Source organism: Muscardinus avellanarius (genome assembly GCF_963383645.1).
Source record: "Muscardinus avellanarius genome assembly, chromosome: 3".
NCBI classification, from domain to species: Eukaryota; Metazoa; Chordata; class Mammalia; order Rodentia; family Gliridae; genus Muscardinus; species Muscardinus avellanarius.
The window spans coordinates 112,611,374-112,633,061 of NC_137788.1; the positions used below are offsets into that span (position 1 = coordinate 112,611,374).

At 57.3% G+C, this 21,688-nt stretch overlaps 1 protein-coding gene across 1 annotated transcript in view; it reads left to right on the plus strand.

Moving 5' to 3' along the window:
* The window catches only part of ARHGEF11 (Rho guanine nucleotide exchange factor 11), a gene marked incomplete at both ends in the record, with an annotated part of 100,208 nt that extends 79,507 nt beyond the window's left edge, over window positions 1-20,701 (plus strand). Inside the window, 23 exons of the mRNA XM_080692756.1 lie at window positions 862-1,006; window positions 1,260-1,359; window positions 2,023-2,052; window positions 5,776-5,902; window positions 9,682-9,861; window positions 9,935-9,982; window positions 10,135-10,322; window positions 10,505-10,651; window positions 10,821-10,900; window positions 10,983-11,108; window positions 11,636-11,753; window positions 12,691-12,869; window positions 13,246-13,321; window positions 13,543-13,710; window positions 14,097-14,187; window positions 14,840-14,965; window positions 15,260-15,321; window positions 15,983-16,204; window positions 16,401-16,748; window positions 17,388-17,483; window positions 19,226-19,473; window positions 19,602-19,791; window positions 20,643-20,701. Of these exons, the coding sequence (XP_080548882.1) occupies window positions 862-1,006; window positions 1,260-1,359; window positions 2,023-2,052; window positions 5,776-5,902; window positions 9,682-9,861; window positions 9,935-9,982; window positions 10,135-10,322; window positions 10,505-10,651; window positions 10,821-10,900; window positions 10,983-11,108; window positions 11,636-11,753; window positions 12,691-12,869; window positions 13,246-13,321; window positions 13,543-13,710; window positions 14,097-14,187; window positions 14,840-14,965; window positions 15,260-15,321; window positions 15,983-16,204; window positions 16,401-16,748; window positions 17,388-17,483; window positions 19,226-19,473; window positions 19,602-19,791; window positions 20,643-20,701 (3,154 nt within the window). The remainder of the gene's footprint in view (window positions 1-861; window positions 1,007-1,259; window positions 1,360-2,022; window positions 2,053-5,775; window positions 5,903-9,681; window positions 9,862-9,934; window positions 9,983-10,134; window positions 10,323-10,504; window positions 10,652-10,820; window positions 10,901-10,982; window positions 11,109-11,635; window positions 11,754-12,690; window positions 12,870-13,245; window positions 13,322-13,542; window positions 13,711-14,096; window positions 14,188-14,839; window positions 14,966-15,259; window positions 15,322-15,982; window positions 16,205-16,400; window positions 16,749-17,387; window positions 17,484-19,225; window positions 19,474-19,601; window positions 19,792-20,642) is intronic.
* Window positions 20,702-21,688: the final 987 nt, after the last annotated feature.

A 21,688-nucleotide genomic window follows, 5' to 3' on the forward strand; every position in this document is an offset into this window, starting at 1 on the left:
GCTCGGCCGAGGGAGGCACCTAGCTGCCCTCACCCCCAGCGTCCAGGCCTGCTTCCGCCCCTGCCCACATTAGCCCTGTGTCTTCCTCCCCAGGTCTTTCCCTTAAACCACTTAGAGAAGTAGGGGTGATTGCAGAATCAGCCTGTGTTAGCAGCGCCTTCGGGTGGCCGGGGAGTAACACATTCCACTCGGCGCAGACTGGCTTTTTTGTTTGTGTGTTTGCAGTTTGCATTCTTACATCATGGTTTCTCAGCAGCTGAACGCAGGCACTTAATAGGGCGAGAAGATGGGGTTAAATGCTGTGTAGGGGGCAGTAAAGCCAGGGCTGAGGCTTCGATGCCCCCAGTCCAGGGAGCAGACGCTCCATCTCCCAGACCGCGAGCCAAGTCCATTTGTAAGCACAGAGCTCTGGACAGTTTCATTCTTGGCCACTGGAAGCTGCTTGACAGCTCCTCTCCATCCTCGCTGGTCCTGGGTAGCGCGAGGGCAGTGTGGCTTGGCAGAAGCTGGTGGCATTCCTCCCTTCCCCTCGCAACCCTCACGTGCAGCTGAGACTGTGGGCCTCCGGTTCACCTGTGGTTTGCTTGTGTTGTAGGGAACTGCTCTCTGTGTACTGACCTTGCTGGGAAGAGTACTGCATAGGGAAAGATTCAGATTCCTCCTGGCAGCCATGCCTGCCAAGACCTGCAGCCAGCTTCTCTGCCTGCAGTCCCACTTGATTTTTCTAGACTTCCCTTTGAATACCTAGGCACATAAGCGCCCCTTCCGCACTGCACCAGGTGGCTGTGAGGAGACATTCTGAGCAGGCTTGGCAGGGAAGGGACCTGAGCCTCCAGTCCACCACGGGCTCCTCTCTTGCAGCGCGCCCATGGCCTTCGCCCTCAACACCTACATGAGCCACGCCGGGATCCGCCTGCGGGAGGCACGGCCCTCCAGCACTGCTGAAAAGGCCCAGGCTGCTCCCGACAAGGACAAGTGGCTGCCCTTCTTCCCCAAGACCAAGAAGGTGACCAAGCGCCCCTAGAGCGTAGCTTCCCTTGGAGAGGTGTCTGTGCTCAGGTGGCCCAGGAAGGCCACTCACAGCTGCCAGGGGCACCCCGCACCTTCAGGTGTGGATCAGTGAGAATCCCCAGACCAGATCCGCCAGGAGTGAACACGCGGGATGGGGCAGAGCCTGAGCGGCAGTCTTGGAGCAGGGCGGAGTGGTTAACAGCCATGTGTGGGCATCCGACCCCCCAAACCCGTGCGTCCTGTCTCAGCAGAGCAGCAATTCCAAGAAAGAAAAGGATGCCTTGGAGGACAAGAAGCGAAACCCCATCCTCAAGTACATTGGGAAGCCCAAAAGCTCTTCTCAGAGCAGTGAGTATTCGGGGGCCATGGCCCTGAGCTTTCCTGGGGCAACCCAACCCTCTCAGATACCAGTGTGGGTGGTGCCAGGCTCCCAGTGTTTCTGGGAGCCAGACTCTGAGGCCACAGCCGCCTCTCCTGCCGCTGCCTTCTCTCCTGACCACCTCCGTGCAGGGTCTCTGAGGTACCATTGAGCAAGCCAGAGCCAGCACCACATGGCCTTGCCTGGCCCTGCTCTCAGTCTGGGAACTCGGGGCAGGTTGTAGCAGCTGGACAGTCAAGCAGGAAGTTTCCACCTGGGGGACGTGTACTGCCCTTCATCCTCCTCGTGGATCCGGCTGCACTCCTGCAGACCTGGGTGTGGGCACCGTTATGGGCCTTGACGGGGGGCTTGAGCGACTGCGTATAGAAGTAGGCGGTGAGGGGCAGGGTGGAGACCCGGAGGCTCCTCTGATGCCATCCTTAGCTCCAACTCACTCGAGCCTCTTGGTCTCTCCTGGAGGTTTTGCTGGCCCTGTGGGTGGCCGCGGGGGAGGGCGGGAGGCCCCTCTGGGTCTGCCTTGATTTTGCCACTACCTTTTCATCTTCCAGCCTGATGTAAGTTTTATTTTGACACTTGAAACATTAATTTGACTTTTCATGGTTTACTTTTGTTTCTGTTTGTTTTTCTTTTAGCATTTCATATTCCCTTGTCCCCTGTGGAAGGTAAAAGGACCATTTATTTGCGTTTGTCTTTGCGTTAGCATCAAGTTTCCATCTCCCGAATCTTGTCGCCCTTCTCCGTCCCCTCGTCTCTGCCCTGCCCTCTCCTCCTCCATTTCTCCTCACGTCCCTCTCTGTTGCTAATGCTGCTGTGTGGCACAGAGGCCCAGGGTTCTGCCTGGCGCTGACGGAGACCCCGGCCAGGTAGCGCGTTGGGGTCTGGGGAGACCTCCCGTCTAGGCCTGCACTGCTCCTGTAGCCAGAGCCTTCTCTCTTCAACTCTGTGCCCTCCCCTGGGTGCCATGCCAGAGCCTGGGGCTCTCTGGGAAGGAGGGCCCCCACGATTGCCGTAAAGCGGAAGCAAGGGAGGGTCGTGTTTTTATTGTCAATTGAAATCATACAAATCCTTATTTTGAAGGGTTTTTGTTTTTTAGTAATTGTGGGTCTCGTTGGGCGCGATGAAACACAGCTATAATCCCAGTATTTGGGAGGCTGAGACAAGAGGATTGCAGGTTCAAGGACAGCCTCAGCAAGTAAACTGGGCAGAGGAAGTAACTCAGAGGTAGAATGCCCCTGGGTTCAAGCCCCAAAACCACAAACAGAAATAGAAATGATAATAATGAGAGTAAATTGGGGGTCTCCAGTAGTTTTTGTTTTGTTCGTATCATCTACTTTACCTAAGCCTTCAATATAAGCACCCCATCTCTTCTGACTCTCAGCTGCCGGCATTGTGGATGGCCCTCACTGCATTTTAGAGGACAGATATCTAGTAGAATTTATGTATCAAAGAATAAGTGATTGGGGCCAGGCCTGGTGGTGCAAGCCGCTGAGCCTAGCAACCTGGAAGGCTGAGGCAGGAGGGTCACAAGTTTGAGATTGCATGGGCAACTTATGAGACTTTATCTCAAAATAAAAAGTAAATGAAAAGGGGCTAGGATGTAGCTCAGTGGTTGAGTGCCCCTGAGAGAGATCAGTCCTAATACCACAAAACTTAAACCTAAAGGATGTAGGTTAGTGTGCGGCAGAGTGAGGGAGCAGGCTGTGTGCGTATGTGGTGCACACCACCAGAAGTAATTTTAAAAATGAAGATAAAAGCCGGGTATGGTGGCGCATGCTTGTAATCCCAGCACTTGGGAGGCTGAGACAGGAGGATCGCACAAGCTTGAAGCCAGCCTCAGCTACTTAGTGAGGCTCTCGGCAACTCAGTGAGACCCTGTTTCCAAATAAAATATAAAATAGGTCTGGGAGTATAGCCCGGAGATAGAAAGCCCCTGGGTTCCACCCCCAGTACCACCAAAAAAAAAAAAAAAAAATTAAGATAAGCCGGGCGTGGTGGCGCATGCTTGTAATCCCAGCGCTTAGGAGACTAAGACAGGAGGATCGCACAGGTTCGAAGCCAGCCTCAGCTACTTAGTGAGGCTCTCAGCAACTTAGTGAGACCCTGTTTCCAAATAAAATATAAAATAGGTCTGGGAGTGCAGCCTAGATGTAGAAAGCTCCTGGGTTTCACCCCCAGTACCATAAAAAAAAAAAATCTTCACTATGCTATCGTAAACAATAAAAATAAAGAATTATTGAAAAATAATTATGAAACAGTCGGGGAGGGGGAAAATGGACTCAGACTCCAAGCCAGTAGCTGGAACTCAGGACCTCACACATGCTAGGCAAGTGCTCTTGCCCTGGGCCATCCCAGCCCCAGGCCCGTAGTTGGAGCACCTCCTTCTTCCCCACCCTGTCCAAGAAGGTGTGCGGCGGCTGCCATGTCAGATGGAGAGAGAACAGGTGCCCAGGGCGCTGCGAGCTGCTGGCCTTGAGGCGGTGGGCCGCCCACTGCCCGCCTGCTCTTTGAGTCAGGGTTTGTGATTTTGTCCTTGTGATTGCATCACTTGCGATGGGGTTCTAAGATCCCAGGGCTTGAGACAACTCTATGCACGTCTAAATACCCAACACCTCCGGTGCTGGGAACCCTGGTATCGAGGGGTTTTGACGCTTGTGATTGTCAGCAGCCACCCTCCTCCGTTTGACTTTTATGTAGTTCTGTTACCATTCAGGAGTGGAAGGAGGGAAGCAGGCTACCGGTGAGACGTGCTCTTTTTAGAAATGTACTTCTTTCTCCCTGTTTCCCATGTTAGCTTGGGTTACCAAGTCATAGCACATCTCAGAGCTACACCTGTTTCTTGCCACCACGAGTATATACCTCTTTCCAGAACACAACTGGACATTCTCCAGGTGACCCATGGTATGAGGCAGTGGACTCAACCTGGTGGCTTTCTGTTATCACCCAGCCAGGGTAGACCAGGGTTGTGGCTCCGTGACAGACCCCAGCATCTGCGGCAGTCTCATGGCTGGACGCACCTTCAGTCCGGAGCAGGCAGATCTGACCCTAACCAAACAGGAGCGTGGCGCCAGCCCCTGTCCCTAAAGCACACTCAGCTACCCACGCCGTTTGAGAAAGGGGCTGTCCTAGCCACCTGCCACAAGGGTGGGGTTGCATGCTTAGAAGAGAGTAGCCAACAGTTTTTGTTCTCTCTGGCTTTGAGATTTTTCTTTTTCTTAAAAGGCAAATTTTGAGACAGGGAGATATATGAGGGCTGTGTGTGAGTGTCAGAGTCCCTGGCATCTCCTGGCCCGGGGTAAATGCACACCTCTTGTCCAGGCAGACCTGTCCCATTTGCGGGCCAGGCGCTCTCTAACCTCACCAGACTCGGGGCCAGACGTACTGAAGACGAGCTGCCCGGCCGCTGCGCCCACAGGCTGAGCCCTCTGCAGCCTCGAGTGGCATCTGTACCACCTCCTTCGCCTCCTGTCCTCTCTCTTCTTGAACAAGAGCAGCTCTCTTTTGTCTTAGCTTGGAAAGGGGGCTGGAATTTGAATGCCAGAGAGGAACCTCTCTCCTCTGTTCCTCCTGGGTCACCTCTCACTACTGATGGAGGCTCTGACTGATGATGGAAACCAGGAGCAGAAAGGATAGAATGACTAAGCCAAGCGTGAAGGAGGGAGGGCTGGGGGGGGGGCAAGGCTAATTGGGTGGTGCCATCTTGTATCCCATTAAGATGCATGACTACAGCCGGGCGTGGTGGCACACGCTTGTAATCCCAGCATTCGGGAGGCTGAGACTGGAGGATCGCGGTTTGCGGACAGCCTCAGCTACTTAGTGAGGCCCTCCGCAACTTAGTGAAACCCTGTTTCAAAGTAAAGAATAAAAAATAGGGCAAGAGGTGTGGCTCAGAGTTCGAATGCCCCTAGGTTCCATCCCCAGACCCACACACACACAAAAAAAAAAAGATGCATGAGTACGATGCACCAATAAAAATTAAAATAGGATGAAGAATTGGGGAAAAACAGAAATAATGCACTCTAAAAGCAATACAAATTGAAATGTGCCCAGTATAATTTGGCAACATGGCCAGAGGCCATGTGCCTCTTAGTAGTTGTGGTTTTCAAGCAGAATGTCATCACAGTGAAGAAGGTGAGAGTGGAAAGAAAGCTTCCTAGACGGTGGCCTTCCACGTCCTCTCACTGCACGTGTGGGCAGACTAGAAGGAGAGGGCGGTGTGGCCGCCGGGTGCACTGGGAGCTGCAGAGGAGCCAGGGAGAGCGAGCCCCAGCCCTGCGGCCGTGCGTCGGCACGCCTCCTGCTCCTTGCTCTGCCCCTGGCTCGAGGGAGTGAGGGCAGGGGCTCCTCCCAGAACACAAAGTGCAGCTGCCTTCTCTTGTTGCCCACAGTCAAGCCTGGCAGTGTGCGGAACATCATCCAGCACTTTGAGAACAGCCAGCAGGGTGAAGGCCCAGAGCCGGGAACACAGCGACTGTCGACGGGAAGCTTCCCCGAGGACCTGCTGGAGAGCGACAGGTAGGTGGCCTCCTCACCCCCACAGCGACCCCGCCACACAGCCGCAGCGCTGCATCGCGTGCTGCCCAGGAGCCCAGCGCTTTGGACTCCTTCCTCTCACTCCTGACTGCTCAGGAGCCTCCACCATAGGGTGCTGGGTACATGTGCTGCAGCAGCTCGGGAAATACTAAGCAACAAGGATGAAGAATGTAGAGGAGGCAAAGGCAAGCCTGGGAGGTCAGAGAGCCGGGCAGGCCAAAGAAAGCCTTGGCCTACCTGCTGTCTATAAGTAAAACGCCCATGCTTGGATACAAAGCCATTCTTCTCTTTTTCTTTTTGGTACAAAACTGGGGATGGAACCAAGGGGCGTTCTACCTCCGAGCTACACCCCCAGTCCTCTTTTTTATTCTTTATTTTAAAATAGGCTCTCACTGCCGGGCGTGGTGGCGCACACTTGTAATCCCCGCGCTTGGGAGGCAGAGACAGGAGGACCGCGCAGGTTCGAAGCCAGCCGCGCGCGCTGGCTTAGGAGACCCTGTTTCCAAATAAAAAAGTATAAAAAATAGGTCTGGGAGTGGAGCCCGGAGGTAGAAGGGCTTCCAGGAACCCCAGTACCACCAAAAAAAAAAAAAAAAAATAGGCTCTCACTAAGTAGCTGAGGCTGACTGCGAACCTGTGATCCTCCTGTCTCAGCCTCCCAAGTACTGGGATTACAAGCGTGCGCCACCACAAACAGCAAGGTTTTTTGTTGTTTTGTTTCTGGGTTTTTTGTTTGTGGTTTTTTGTTTTTTGTTTTTGTTTTGTTTTTTTTTTTTTTTTTTTTTTTTTTTTTTTTTTTTTTTTTCTTTGCAGTACTAGGGATGGAACCCAGGGGCATTCTACCTCCGAGCGACACCCCTAGCCCTATTTTTTATTCTTTATTTTGAAACAGGGTCTCACTGAGTTGCAAAGGACCTCATTAAGTAGCTGAGGCTGTCCGAGAACCACGATCCTCCTGTCTCATTGTTTTTTCTTTTATTTAAGCCTTTATAAAATTAGAACAAATGTGTGTTACTGGGGATGGAACCCAGGGGCATTCTTCCTCTGAGCTGCATCCCCAGCCCTATTTTTTTTTTCCTTTATCTTTGAAACAAGGTCTCACTAAGTTAGGGAAGGCCTCCCTGAGTAGCTAAGGCTAGCCAAGAACCTGTGATCCTCCTTTCTTAGCCTCCCAAGTACTGGGATTACAAACATGTGCCACCATACCTGGCAGATTAAAAATTTAACTAGGGGCTGGGCATGGTATTGCATGCTTATAATCCCAGTATTTGGGAGGCTGAGATAGGAGGATTGCAGGTTCTCACTCAGCCAGCCTCAGTTACAGCCTCAGCTACTTAGTAAGGCCCTCCACAACTTGGTGAGACCCTGTTTCAAAATAAAAAATAGGGCTGGAGTTGTAGCTCAAAGGTAGAATGCCCCTGGGTTTTATATCCAGTACCACAGAAAGAAAAAGAGAAAGAAAGAAAGAAAGAAAAGAAGAAAGAAAGAAAGAAAGAAAGAGAAAGAAAGAAAGAAAGAAACTGGGCATGGTTGCATGTGCCTGCAGTTCTAGTACTCAGAAGGCTGAGATAGAAGTGTCACAAGTTTGAGGTCAGCCTCAGCAAGTTGTGAGACTCATAACCTAGCAAGGTCCTTTTTCAAAATAAAAACAAAATAGGATTGGCATATATCTCAGAGGTGGAATGCCCCAGGGCTCAATCCCCAGTACTACAAAAAGAAAAATTATTTTTGCCAGACCACCCACAAAGATTTGGGGGTGGTAAATGTTAATATTTGTGCTATGGAAAGAGGTTGAGTTCTAATATCAGTGAGTAAATTAAAGACAGAAATTATATTCTTATTGTGATATGCATGGTCATCTAGATGGATCGGATTTTTTTTTTTTTTTTTTTTTTTTTTTTGTGGTGGTACTGGGGATGGAACCCTTCTACCTCCAGGCTACACTCCCAGACCTATTTTATATATTTGGAAACAGGGTCGCTTAAGCCAATGAGGCTGGCTTTGAACCTGCGCGCTCCTCCTGTCTCCACCTCCCAAGCACGGAGATTACAAGTGTGCGCCACCACGCCCGACAGTCGGATTTTTTTTTTTTTTTTTTTTTTGTGGTACTGGGGTTCCTGGAAGCCCTTCTACCTCCGGGCTCCACTCCCAGACCTATTTTTACATTTTTATTTGGAAACAGGGTCTCCTAAGCCAGCACGCGCGGCTGGCTTCGAACCTGAGCGATCCTCCTGTCTCTGCCTCCCAAGCGCGGGGATTACAAGCGTGCGCCACCACGCCCGGCTCGGATATTTTTAATGACAAATTGTCAGCAGTTTGAGAAAGCATTTGAGACCTTTTACAAACTTGTATTCTTCACCTTGCTGGGTAAATTGGCTTTACCTAAGACACTGACCAGGATCCTAGTATGCTAAACAGAAATAAATTCATTGGCAAGCCGGGCATGGTGGCACAACCCTAATCCTGGTACTTATAAGGCTGAGACAGGAGGATCACAGGTTCAAGGTCAGCCTCAGCGCCTTTGAGACCATATGTGAAACATTAAAAAAGGGCTAGAGGTGTAGCTCAGAGGTTGAACATCCCAGGGTTCAATGCCCATTACCAAAAAAATCAACTCACTGGCAATCTTGAGAGCAATGGTATCAGCAGCAAGGTGGGTCCAAGGTTGTTGCAGATGCGAGTGTACTACAAGGCCGTGCCCAGGAGCTCCGGCCAGAGGGGACTGCCTCACTCGGTGGTGGGGGTGCTCCCACCGCACTCCTGGGCATTCTTGGCCGGCGCACAGCTCCACAGCCTGAGCCCTGCCCAAGGAGGGTGGGATGGAGGCGAGCCGTTAAGCGCACGGGCGAGAAGCATTGCAGCTGGTCTGGGCAGGAATCATCCTAACGGGTTCCTCAGGAGCGAGGAGTAGGCGAGGTTTTCAGACTGCTTTCTGACCCCCGAGGACAAGCCCGGCGGCAGGAGGGAAGTGCATTTGGAGGGACATGATGAGGAGTGATGAAGGCCCTTGGCCGCCTCTCCGCGGCCACCTGCCACGCCATTGAGACCTCCAGGCCTCCAGGCCCCCCGTGGGCCCAGAAGCAGGGCAGGATGTAGATTAGTCATACTGTCAGTGAGGACCAGCCCGCAGAGCCTCAGCAGGGCATGGGTGGTGCGGGCCGCCGGGGGTCAGCCATGCCAGCTGTCAGGTTGAGGCAGCACGGGACTCGGAGGGCAGCATCGGAGACCTCAGCAGGGAGCGCTCCTATGGTCTGTGACTGGCTCGAGGCCTTCTTCCAGGCTGGCTGACCTGAAGGGGGAGCGGAAGCGGAGGCTGAGGACAGATACTGTTAGGATAAGATGGGAGAAGTCACTGCTAGAGGGCCTGCGGGTGAAGACAGCACTAATGCCCCCCTTGAAATGGGTCAAAGGAGAGGACCAGGACCAGCTCAAGCAGAGTCCTAGATGAGAGTGGCCCACCCAGACGCTGCCTGGCCCCAGGGCAGCAGTGTTCATGCCTCCCCGATGGGGCCATGCTGATGGGCCTTTGGGCCTCATGGTCTGATCTTGTGGCATCCCTTCCCCATAGCCAGGATGAAGAGGGGAGCCTGCCCACCACGCTTGGCGGGGGAGAGGGAGGAGCCCTCCGCAGGCTGGCCGGTCGGGGCTGGGTCAGGGCAGTGCAGTGGGTGGTGTCCTGCAGCGCTGAGGCACTAGAGATGGGCAACAGGCAGAAGATGGCCTGGCGGCGAGGCCCTGAACCCTCCTGCCCTCCTCCCCAGCTCACGGGCAGAGATCCGCCTGGGCCGCTCCGAGAGCCTCAAGGGCCGGGAGGAGATGCAGCGGTCTCGGAAGGCAGAGAACGTGCCCCGCTCCCGAAGCGACGTGGATATGGACGCCGCTGCCGAGGCCACGCGCCTCCACCAGTCAGCCTCATCCTCCGCCTCCAGCCTGTCCGCCAGGTGAGGCTCGTCGTCACCATCTGGGAAGGGCGGGATGCTGTGTTGCTAGCGTTGACATTTCCTCCCTCCACAGGTCTCTTGAGAACCCAACCCCTCCTTTCACCCCCAAAATGGGCCGCAGGTGAGTGCTGGGCACCGCAGTGCCGCGGCTGGTGCCTGGGCCCTCCCAGTGAGGCGCTCTGTGGCCCAGGGCAGCGCTCTGGGCAGGAAAGGGCAGGAGAGACTGAGCCAGAGCTCTGTCACTGGAGTGAAGCTGGCCACCCGTTTCCCCAGGAGCATCGAGTCCCCTAGCCTGGGCTTCTGCACAGATGCCCTCCTTCCCCACCTCCTAGAGGACGACCTGGGCCAGCTGTCTGACCTGGAGCTAGAGCCAGACCCCCAAAACTGGCAGCATACAGTGGGCAAGGATGTGGTGGCCGGGCTGACCCAGAGGGAGATTGACCGGCAAGAGGTCATCAACGGTGAGCCTCTGCACATGCCCTACTCACACCGCGGGTCCAGAGCACCAGGACACAGGGGCGGGGGGTCCTAGACGCAAGCAGTGTGTGTGATCCCCCAAAAGCAGAGTGGTGTGGGGACCAGGGCACGACTGCAGACACCTGCAGGTCCATTTCCTCTATGTCTCTTTACCCTTCACCCCCAGAGCTGTTTGTCACCGAAGCTTCCCACCTGCGCACGCTCCGGGTTCTGGACCTCATCTTCTACCAGCGAATGAAGAAGGAGAACTTGATGCCCCGGGAGGAGCTGGCCCGGCTCTTCCCTAACCTGCCGGAGCTCATAGAGATCCACAGTAAGGAGCCGGCGTCCTGGGCCTGCCCGGCCCCCCAAGTGAGGGAAGCTGGTGATCAGCCTGTCCCGCCCCCAGCCCCCGCCTGCGGCACTGCTGCCAAGGGCCCTTTTCCTCCCAGGCAGACAGCAGTAAGGCTCCAGCCAGGCCCCTCTGTCTTTCCTCACTCCAGATTCCTGGTGTGAATCCATGAAGAAGCTCCGGGAGGAGGGCCCTGTCATCAAAGAGATCGGTGACCTCATGTTGGCTCGGGTAGGCTCCCACGTGCAAGGGAGGGGGCCCGGTTCCCGGGCGGGGCGTGTGCAGAGCAGGTGACCGTGAACTGTCTCCTCAGTTTGACGGTCCTGCCCAAGAGGAGCTCCAGCGAGTGGCTGCGCAGTTCTGTTCCTATCAGTCCATAGCCCTCGAGTTGATCAAGACCAAGCAGCGGAAGGAAAGCCGATTCCAGCTTTTCATGCAGGTGTGTCCCGGCTTGGTCAGCCTCCCTCCCCCACTAAGTTCACCAGGAGCTCCTGACCCCCTGGCCTCTATGAGGTACCCACGCCCTCCCCACATCAGTGTGGAGAGCATTGATGTCGGCTGGGCGTGGTGGCGCCTGCTTGTAATCCCAGTACTTGAGAGGCTGAGACAGGAGGATCACAGGTTCAGGGACAGCCTCAACAACACAGCAAGACCTGTTTCAAAACAAATAACATGAAAAGGCTGGAGTTGTAGCTCAAAGGTAGAATCTTCTGAGTTCAATCCTCAGTACCACAAAGGAAAATACCCTCAGTGTGGTAATGATAGCCAGCCTTCTGTTTGACCACATCCCTTCCTCTCTCCTTCACCACCACCGCCTCCCTGAGCCCTGAAGGAAGACGCAGCACCGTGTCCTGAGCAGCCCACCTGGGCTCAGGACCTGTTTGGTATTTCACACCCACCTTGGCCCCAATCCCTGTACCAGCTCGCGGCCACAGGTTGGCATCTTCCTCTGCCTTCTATGTCTAGGAGGCCGAGAGCCACCCTCAGTGCCGGCGGCTGCAGCTCAGAGACCTCATCATCTCCGAGATGCAGCGGCTCACCAAGTACCCGCTGCTGCTGGAGAACATCATCAAGCACACAGAGGGTAGGCGCGGGAGGGCTGGGAGGGCTCCCTCAGCCCGCGGCCGCGTTGGTGTTGTGGCCTTAGCAAGTCTCTGTGCCTCTGGTCTTAAGTGCCTTCATCTTGGTCCTGTTACAGTGCAGCTCAAGGAGGAAATGATTGAACTTTGCTTTGTAAAATACAGGGTGCTCGACAGCCAAGGCAAGGCTGCCGCTGCCCTGTGTTGAGAGCCTTGGTGCAAGTCAGGGAGCTTCGTTTGCCCCCCAGGCAGGCCCTCAGCAGCGCTGGGCTCATCCAAGGTTCCTCTGAGTGATTGTAATCGCGCACCAGGGGCCACACTGGGTTTTAACCCCCACTATGGCCCTGCCAGGCGCCTCTGTAGCACACAAAAGACACACGTATGTGCTAACACCAGGGGGGAAAGCGAACAGGGATGGAGGTGTCTACCTCAGCTGCTCCGTCCCCGAGGTCCCAAGCACCCTTTGCTTTGTAGAGTTTCACGCACTGGGGTCAGGATAGAGGCCCAATGTGAACAGGCTTTCCTAGAGGCATAGTTCTTGCCGTTACTCACAGCAGCCCTGGCAGGAATCAAGTGTCAGGAATCAAGTGTCAGTGTCTCCATAAAGGTGTCTGAGGCTGAGACAGGAGGATTGCAGGTTCACAGCCAGCCTCTACCTTGTGAGGCCCTCTGCAACTTAGTAAGACCTTGTGTAGCTCAGAGGTAGAATGCCCCTGGGTTCAATCCCCAGTACCTCACACACACAAAAAAAGTGTCTGGACCCAAGGTTGCTGGGTAAAAGCCCGGCCATGTCAGGCCCTCCAGCTGGGTGGGGTTGGCTGGCCTCCATCTGTCTGCCCGTGCAGCCAGCCAGTCGCCGCGGTGTGGGTAGGGAGGGGGATTGACTGTGGCACCGCCTCTGCCAGGGGTGCTCTAACGCCGCCTTTATGCCCCGTTGGGTAGGGGGCACATCTGAGCATAAGAAGCTCTGCCAGGCCCGGGACCGGTGCCGGGAGATTCTCAAGTTCGTGAATGAAGCGGTGAAGCAAACAGAAAACCGTCACCGACTGGAGGGCTACCAGAAACGGCTGGACACCACCGCCCTGGAGAGGGCCAGCAACCCGCTGGCGGCTGGGTTCAGGGTAGGGGCAGCGCTCTCACACCTGGAGGGCCACACGGCCTTGTCGTGCATGGCCTGTGGGGACCCGGGAGGCACACCCTGGGCGAAGTCACAGCTGAATGCCAGAGCTCAGCCTGGAGAGCAGGGGACCAGGGAGGAGGCCACTTGGGAGGGAGCAAAGCTGAAGGCCAGCCCGGAGAGCCAGGGCATCTTCTCACCCGGGAGGCCCCACCAGAGCCATGGTGCGGCCCCGCGCGCCTGGTGATGGCTTCCTTCAGCTTCCTAGTCCCCGTGCCCAGGGGAGAATGGAAGGGCGAGGGCGGCTTCCTGCTCTCCCCGAAGCCCACACACTAGGTCCTCAGAAACTTGCTGAGTGACTGAGCGGCGGTGTCTTCCAGAGCTTGGATCTTACGACCAGGAAGATGATCCACGAGGGGCCCCTGGCCTGGAGGATGAGCAAGGAGAAGACCTTGGGTGCGTGCGGGTGGGGCGGCGGGGAACACGGGACCTGGAGGGAGCGGGGGTGCTCGGCCACCAGAGGCAGGGGCTGGGAGCTTCTCGAGCACAGCACCGGAAGAACTCACCAGAGAGAGGAGTGGGGTTTCCAGACTCCGCCCCGCCTGGGCCATCCCAGAGCCTGTTCCCGCAGGAGGGCGAGTGCAAAGCAGGTGCTCACTCGGCTCCCAACCTCCCAGACCTGCACGTGCTGCTACTGGAGGACCTGCTGGTGCTGCTGCAGAGGCAGGATGAGCGGCTGCTGCTCAAGTGCCACAGCAAGGCGGCCGCGGGCGCCGTGGACAGCAAGCAGACCTTCAGCCCCGTGCTCAAGCTCAACGCCGTGCTTGTCCGCTCCGTGGCCACAGGTACCCACTCGTGCCCGTGCCTGGGCTCCCTCGGGACCTGCCCTCCACCGGGCAGCAGGAGCGTCCTGGGTGGGCAGGTGTGGGCTGGACGGTGCTGCTGGAGGCCCAGGGCCGGCGGAGGGACGCACGTCCCTGGCTCACTTCCTCTACAGCGCAGGGTGTGCTCACCCACCTCCTCGGGCATCGGCAGGGTCTTAGGAACCCGGCACCACACGCATCAGCCCTCATGTCTAACCAGAACAGCCGTGACGGGCGGCGGCAGGGGCCCGCGTGCCTGTCCTGTGTGGGTGCAGCCTGAAGCTCTGGGCCGTCTCCCTCAGGCTGCGGTCTGCATGCCATGCTGAGGCCAGACTTCAAGCCCTGCCCCGCCTCCTTTCCTCTCGCAGATAAGCGGGCCTTCTTCATCATCTGCACCTCCGAGCTGGGCCCCCCCCAGATCTATGAGCTGGTCGCGTTGACGTCATCAGACAAGAACATGTGAGGATTGATTGAGGGCCTGTGTCCCCGTCCTCCCTTGGGACTCGTGTGACGTGTGTGCAGATGGACAGCAAGGCCAGGGTGGGGCCAGGAAGGGGGGACACAGCTGGGCCATAGGTGTCATCACTGCGCCCCACGCCGGGCCAGGCCCCGACAAAGGGACAGGCCCAATCACAGCCCCTCACCCTCGGGGATTTCATCTGTACAGAGTAGATAAAACGCTACCTCTGGAGTTGATTCGAGAGAGAAAACATAGGCAAACCATAGGCCTGGGCCCACCGAGGGCTGGTGTGCAGTACTGGTAGCTGTGTTCCTCGTGAGCCCCAGGTTGCAGCCAGCGGACAGAGGAAAGCACGCCTGCCGGGCAGAGGCTGTAGAGCGGTGGCCAGGGCAAGGACAGAGTCCGGCCTCCTCTCACCACCAGTTGCCTGCCCAGCCTCTGTAGAGCGGTGGCCGGGGCGAGGACAGCGCGCGGCCTCCTCTCACCACCAATCACCTGCCGGGCAGAGGCCATAGACTGGTGGCCAGGGCGAGGACAGCATCCGGCCTCCTCTCACCACCAGTCGCCTGCCCGGCCTCTGTAGAGCGAGGCCAGGGCAAGGACAGTGCCCGGCCTCCTCTCACCACCAGTCCTCTGCTCTGCCGAGATCAGATGGATGGAGCTCCTAGAAGAGGCGGTGCGGAGCGCCACCCGACACCCTGGAGCGGCCCCGTCACCTGCCCATTCCCTGCCCCCTGGCCCTCGGGAGCCAGCCCAGCAGGGCCCCCCTGCCAGCAGGTACTGCACGCCCCCAGGCCAAGCTGCCTGCCTCAGCCCTCCCCATGGGGGGGCACCAGACCCCAGCAGATGGAGCCCCCGCCTGGTTTCCCCACAGCCTCCCACCTGGCCGTGGTGGACCCTGCCTCATGGGGCTACGGGTAGAACACGGGACCGGAGGGACTGGGCCAGGCAGGTGTGAGGACGCCTCCCCTCCTGCTCTGCCTGGGAGCCCAGGGAGGGCTTTTACCCCAGCTCCCCCTGGGCGGGCGCTGCACCAGGATCCTCCCTCACCCTTGGCGGGCCCTCCCACAGGGTGGTGCTGGACGACTCAGAAGTGTTCCACAGCGAGCCTGAGCCAGAGGAGCACCCTGGAGGTGAGGCCCCAACCTCCGAGTAGGGACGGGGGGCTGGCGATGGGAGGGTCCCAGGACCAGAGGTGCCAGGTTTGGATAAAGTGTATAGAAAAGAAGCAGGGGGACAGACATGGACGGAAGACAGAGCTCGCAGACTCGCTTGCCCAGAGCCCCTGCCCCTAGTGCAGGGGCAGGGGACAGGACCTGGGGCTCACACGGTTTCAGGTTAACTATTGGAATAGCATCCTCGAAGGGTTTGAGGGGCTTATTGGGTGGAATGGCGTGGACAGTTCCCAAGCAGATTTCTCACTGAGTTTTTAAGTGCAGTATCTGAGGATGCTCATTTGGAGAGAGATCCTGGCCACCCTGGCTGGTGTCTGCCCCGTCCTGCTGAGAAGAGAAGCCCTTCCTCCTAGCTCACACTCCTGCCTGAGGCGTCCTCTTCCCGTGGCATCCCCGCCTCCTAGACTGTCATCTTGCTTGCTATCTGTGTCCCTCCACTAGAATTTAAGCCCCTTCCTGCTCCCAGCCCCCCACCAGGGCTTCCTTTTGTTGACTGACATGCCAAGAGCCTGGGACAAGAGAGTCTCACCAGTGTCCCAGCAACTCGGATCCACAGCCGGGCTTGGAGTCCTCCACTGCACTCTCCCCTGCCTGCCTGATCCGTGCCTCTCGTCCACAGCAGGCCTGGGGCCCCTGCGCAGAGTCCGGGGGAAGTGGCCAGCGCCCCTGGAGGACCCTGAGCACGAGAGCAGCATAGAGGGCGAGGGGCCAAGTGACCTGCCTCGCCCCTCTGCACCCCTGGGTGGAGAGGACAGGGGCGTTGGGACGAGGGGCCCCATCCACCTGGCCCTCCCTGGCCCCCTGTTCATGGAAGGACTCGCCGATTCGGCCCTGGAGGACGGTGAGTGCTTAGGGACCTGCCATGAGCCCCAGGCCCCGACAGCAGGCCTGGCGTGGACTTCTCCCCACCTGCTCGGGGCTCAGCCTCCAGCTCCAGCCTGCAGCTGAGCGGTTGCCTTTGGGAGTGGAGGGGCGCCCTCGCCTCGCTGTGTGTGGAGTCAGCCCCTCATGGAGACCCACGCCCTGTGTCCCTCCAGTGGAGAGCCTGCGGCACCTGATCCTGTACAGCCTCCTGCCTGCTCACGGCGTGGAGGCCCGGACTGCCGCAGAGCCTGAGGACGACCTGACACCTACGCCTTCCGTCGTCAGCGTCACCTCGCACCCCTGGGACCCAGGCTCACCAAGACAAGCGCCCCCGGGCGGGGATGGGGACAGCACCCCACTCCCAGGGCCAGAGCAGGAGGATGTGGCGCTCTGTTCCCTGGCACACCTGCCCCCACGGACCAGAAACTCGGGCATCTGGGAGTCTCCTGAGCTGGACGGGACTCTCACAGAGGAGACGCCCGGCCCGGAGGCCGCCGGAGCCTACAAGGTGGTGAGGAAAGGTGAGGCCACCAGAGTCTGCGCCCCCTTCCCACGAGTCCTGGCTGCCGCCTCCCGGAGGCTGGCATTGGGACTCGGAGCAGAGACGTATGAAGAGCATGCAGAGTTTGAACAGCCAGGTCCAAAAACCTAGTTCCCTCCCCCATGTAATGCCTGTGTGGCCCCAGGCAGACTGGCTGTCCCTAAACTCCATCTGGGGACATTTCTGGCTCCCGGTTTCTGCTCTTCACTGACCTTCCAGTCCTGAGGAAAAGGTGTGGCTCTTCCTGGCCTCTGCCCCAGAGCAACCTGGGCAGTGGGCAGGTGCCATTACAGCCGTCTCCAGGCGCAGCAGTGAGGGCTCGGATCAGCTGGACCGGGCAAGGGGGAGCCCAGGCAGCCGGGGAGGGTAGTGGCTGCAGGGAAGGCGGAGGCGGTCTGCTTGGGGATTCTGGGAGCTGCCTTCCTTCTCTCTGTGCGCCTGTGGCCACCCGCGGTGCGCAGGGCATGGTGGCGGGTGCCGGTGCTCACGTTGTGCCCCTCCCTCCCTCCCTCTCTCTCTCTCCCTCTCGCTCCTTCCTTCCCTCCACTCCCCCTGCTCTCTCCCTTCCCCTCCTGTCTCCCTGTCCTCGCTCTCCCTGGTGGTGGTGGTGTCGGTGCAGCTGAGGTGACAGACAGCAAAGTTGTCCCTGCACTCCCAGAAAGTGGCCAGTCCCAGCCTGAGCCCCCTGGTGTGGAAGGCGGAACAGAGGCTACCGGTAATGAACCTCTCCTGGGAGCCAGAGCAGGCAGGGCTGTCAGGAGGAGCCCGGCTCCACTCCTGCCACCTGCCACCCGCTGCTGCGTCCCTACCCGCCATCCCGCGCCTCCATGGAAACAGGCCGTGGCCTTGGGCGCCTCCCACATCCTCCAGCTGGGCCAAGCTGTTTGGAGGACGGTGTCACGCGGGGCAGAAGCATCAAGGAAGTTCAGTGGGGCATGAGCTGAGGCAGGATGGAAGAGGGTCTTCAAGCCGGGCCCTGTGGCGTGGCACACACTTGTACCCCAGTACTTGGGAAGCCAAGACAGGAGGATCTGGGTTCGCAGCCAGTCTCAGCTACTTAGTGAGACTCTCCACAACTTAGACCCTGTTTCAAAGTAAAGAATAAAAAAATAGCGCTAGGAGCCAGGCATGGTGGCACACACTTGTAATCTCAGCATTTGGGAGGCTGAGACAGGAGGATCGCAGTTCACAGGCAGCCTCGGCTACTTAGGCCCTTTGCAAATCAGTGAGACCCTGTTTCAAAATAAAGAATAAAAAATAGGGCTAAGGGTGTCGCTCGGAGGTAGAATGCCCCTGGGTTCCATCCTCAGTAACGCAAAAAAAAAAAAAAAAGAGGGTCTTTTTTAAAAGGGTCTAAAACCAGCCCAAAAACTGGGCCAGGGTGGTACATGCTTGTAATCTCAGTACTTGGGAGGCTGAGGCAGGAGGATCACAGATTCAAGGACAGCCTTAGTAAATAGTGAGACTTTCATCAACCTAGTAGGACCCTGTTTCAAAAGCAAATAATAAAAAGTAGGACTGAGCCAGGCGTGGTGGCACACGCATTTAATCCCAGCATTTGGGAGGCTGAGACCAGAAGATCGCGGTTTGTGGACAGCTTCAACTACTTAGTGAGGCCGTCCGCAACTGAGTGAGACCCAGTTTCAAATTAAAGAATAAAAACTAGGGCAGGGGGTGTAGCTTGGAGGTTGAATGCCCCCCAGGTTCCATTCCCAGACCTGCAAAAAAAAAAAAAGGCTGCGTCCAGGCTTGGTAATGCACACCTGTAATCTCTACTTGGGAGGCTGAAGCAGAAGGATCACACGTTCGAGGACAGCTTTTGCAAGTAGTGAGACTCTCATCAGTCTAGTGAGATCCTGTTTCAAAATAATTAATTTTAAAAAATAGGGCTGGCCAGGCGTGGTGGTGCATGCTTGTCCCAGCGCTTGGGAGGCAGAGACAAGAGGGTCACGCAGGTTCGAAGCCAGCCACGATGGCTTAAGAGACCCTGTTTCCAAATTTTTTAAAATATAAAAATAGGTCTGGGAGTGTAGCCCGGGGGTAGAAGGGTTTCCAGGAACCCCAGTACCATATGTGTGTGTGTGTGTGTGTGTGTGTGTGTGTGTGTGTGTGTGTGTGTGTGTGTATGTATATATGTATATATATATATGGCTGAAGTGTAGCTCAGAGGTAGAATGCCCCTGAGTTCAATCCCTAGTACTACAAATAAATAAGCCCAACATCTTCTTCCCCTTCCTTTAAAGGGATGGGGGCCATTTCCTCAGAGAAACACTCCCACCCTTTCTCCCTTCCCTTCTAAGCTGCTCTCCCCGTGTGGCCAGGCTGAGAAAATCACGAAATTGCTCTTAGGAGGCTGGTGGGCAGCTGTGGCACACGAGCCGCCTGACTGGAGGGAGGGCCGGCCAGGGAGGGCTGCCGCCTCTGCCCACTTCTCATCTCTCTTCTCACCATGGGCAGGGAATTGTTTCTACGTCAGCATGCCGGCGGGGCCCCTGGACTCCAGCACCGACCCTTCTGGGGCACTCACAGGCCAGGCCCGGTCCAACAGCCCCCCTGCCTGGCAGGCAGAGCCTGGGCCCCCACTGCAGGCAGGCCGCGGAGAGCAGAGCCGGCCGGGCCGCCCACCCCCGGGCCCAGCCCTCAGGGATGTGGGCAGGATCTTCCACACCATCGAGCAGCTCACCCTGAAGCTCAGCAGGCTCAAGGTGAGGGTCCCTGCGGGCACGGCCTCAGCCCAGCACTGCACGGTTAGGGGCCAGGCCGCCCCTCCCAGGGCCGGCATGTATCGGATGTGAGCAGGACCCAGCACACCTCCCCACTGCGACTCTTTCAGGACTTGGAACTGGCCCATAGAGAGCTGCTCACGTCCCTGGGGGGAGAGCCTTCGGGGGACACCACGCCTGTGGGCAGTCTCCGCGCAGAGGCGGCCCGGTGGCCAGACAGCTCCCGCGTGCCCCCAGCCAGGGAAGCGCTGACCTCTGACTCCCAGGACAGCCAGGAACCAGGGTCCTGCCCCGAGGACGGTGAGTAGAGCCAGTTCCCACCCCCCTCCAGGAAGCTCTGCCAACAGGACGGGGGTCCCAGGTCTCGCTGCCCTTGAGGGCAGCCAGTGCGCTCCCTCACAGGAAGGGGCCCTGCCTCAGGCCCCCACCAGCGGGAGCCAGAATTGAGCCTTCTCTTTCCTGGGCTGCAGAGGTAACAGCCGCTGACTCAGGACCACAGAGCAAGTGCTGGCCTTGCCCTGGGGTGGTGGTGCTGGCAGATTCTGCTGAACCCTTCCCTCAGGGTTAAGGGGCTGGGATGGAACCCAGGGGCATTCTGCCTCCAAGCTACACATCCAGCCCTATTTTTTATTTTTTATTTTGAAACACTGAGTTGCAAAGGGCCTAAGTAGCAATCTCCCTGTTTCAGCCTCCCAAATGCTGGGATTACAAGCGTGTGCCCCCACGCCTGGCTTCGTGGTCAAGTTTTTTTTTTTCAGTATTGGGGATGGAACCCAGAAGCATTCTACCTCTAAGCTACACCCCCAACCTTATTTTATTTATTTATTTATTTTTAGTCTTTATTTTGAAACAGAGTCTCACTGAGTTGCAAAGGGCCTCACTAAGTAGTAGCTGAGGCTGTCCGGGAACCCAGATCCTCCTGTCTCAGCCTCCCAAGATGCTAGGATTACAAATATCCACCACCATGCCCAGCAAGTTTTTTAAGGAAAGCTAAATATCCTTCACTGTGGTGGCGTCCTGTGACCCTTCAGGTGGGGCTTGTGGAGGGAGGGAGGGGTGCTGTGGCGCAGGCGGCGTGGCGAGCCTGAGGACTTTCTAGACACAGGTGACCGCGGCCTGTCCAGGCCCTCACGCTCCCCGTCCTCCCGCAGGCTCTGACACCCCCCTGGAGGACAGTGCCACAGATGCAGCCACGTCCCCAGGACTGTAGCCCTGCAAACACCAGATCATCGCCTGCCCACTCCTCAGCTGGGCAGTGGCAGGGCTGCCGTGGGGGACCTCAGCCCCTCCCTGCAAGGGCCAGCTGGGGCCGGGGGACCTGCATGTTGCTTGGGCTGCTGGGATCGGAGTCGAGCTCGGGTCTGCACCCCCGCCTGGCCCGCCAAGGGGGCGGTCTCAGAGCACGCTGGCTGCACCTCTGCGGGGCAGGTCAGGAGGCAGAGGCGGGCAGCCTAAGAGTGCACTTTCCCTCCTCGGCCATGGGGCGGCGCCCACCCCTCCACCTGTCACTTTGGTTTCCTATAAATATGTAATGTATTGTATGTGCATCTCTGCTATTGTAAATAACATGACCTTTATTTCTGTCCCTGGAGGGCTGCGGGAGAGGGGCCCAGCTCCAGGCTCGAGACCTGTAGCAGAGGCAGGCGGCGCGGCCAGACTGTCCTGTGGGCAGCAGGACCTCCAGCCCCAGCCCCCTGCAGAGCCCCTCCTCACGCCTGGTGCTCAGCTCCCTGGTCAGCACGTGGGGCGGGGGGCTTCTTACCCTCCCACCTCACCCCGCCGCAGGGTTGGGGAGCTGAATGCTGGAGTCCCCGAGTTCACCAGGACTGGCCAGGGACCGCAGCAAGGCCATCACCACAGCCGCCTCCACGCCCACCAACGAACAGATATACACACTGTGCTAGGTGTATATATACATATATAAATATATAATATATAAAATACAGACATGGAAATGACTGTTTTGCTGTTAAGATAATGTATACTCTTATTTTCTTCCTTCATGGTTGAGTTTTTTTAAGAAAAGTTAAATATTCTTCACTGTGCTGGTGTGTGTGTGATCCTTCAGACCACTGTGATTAAAGATGCCAAGGCCTCGCCCCATCAGACTGGGGGGGTGGGGTCGAGGGAATCGAGGCCCCAGCCCAGGCCTCGCCCTATGCTGCCCACCAGGCGGGCAGGTGGGGCAGACAACCCT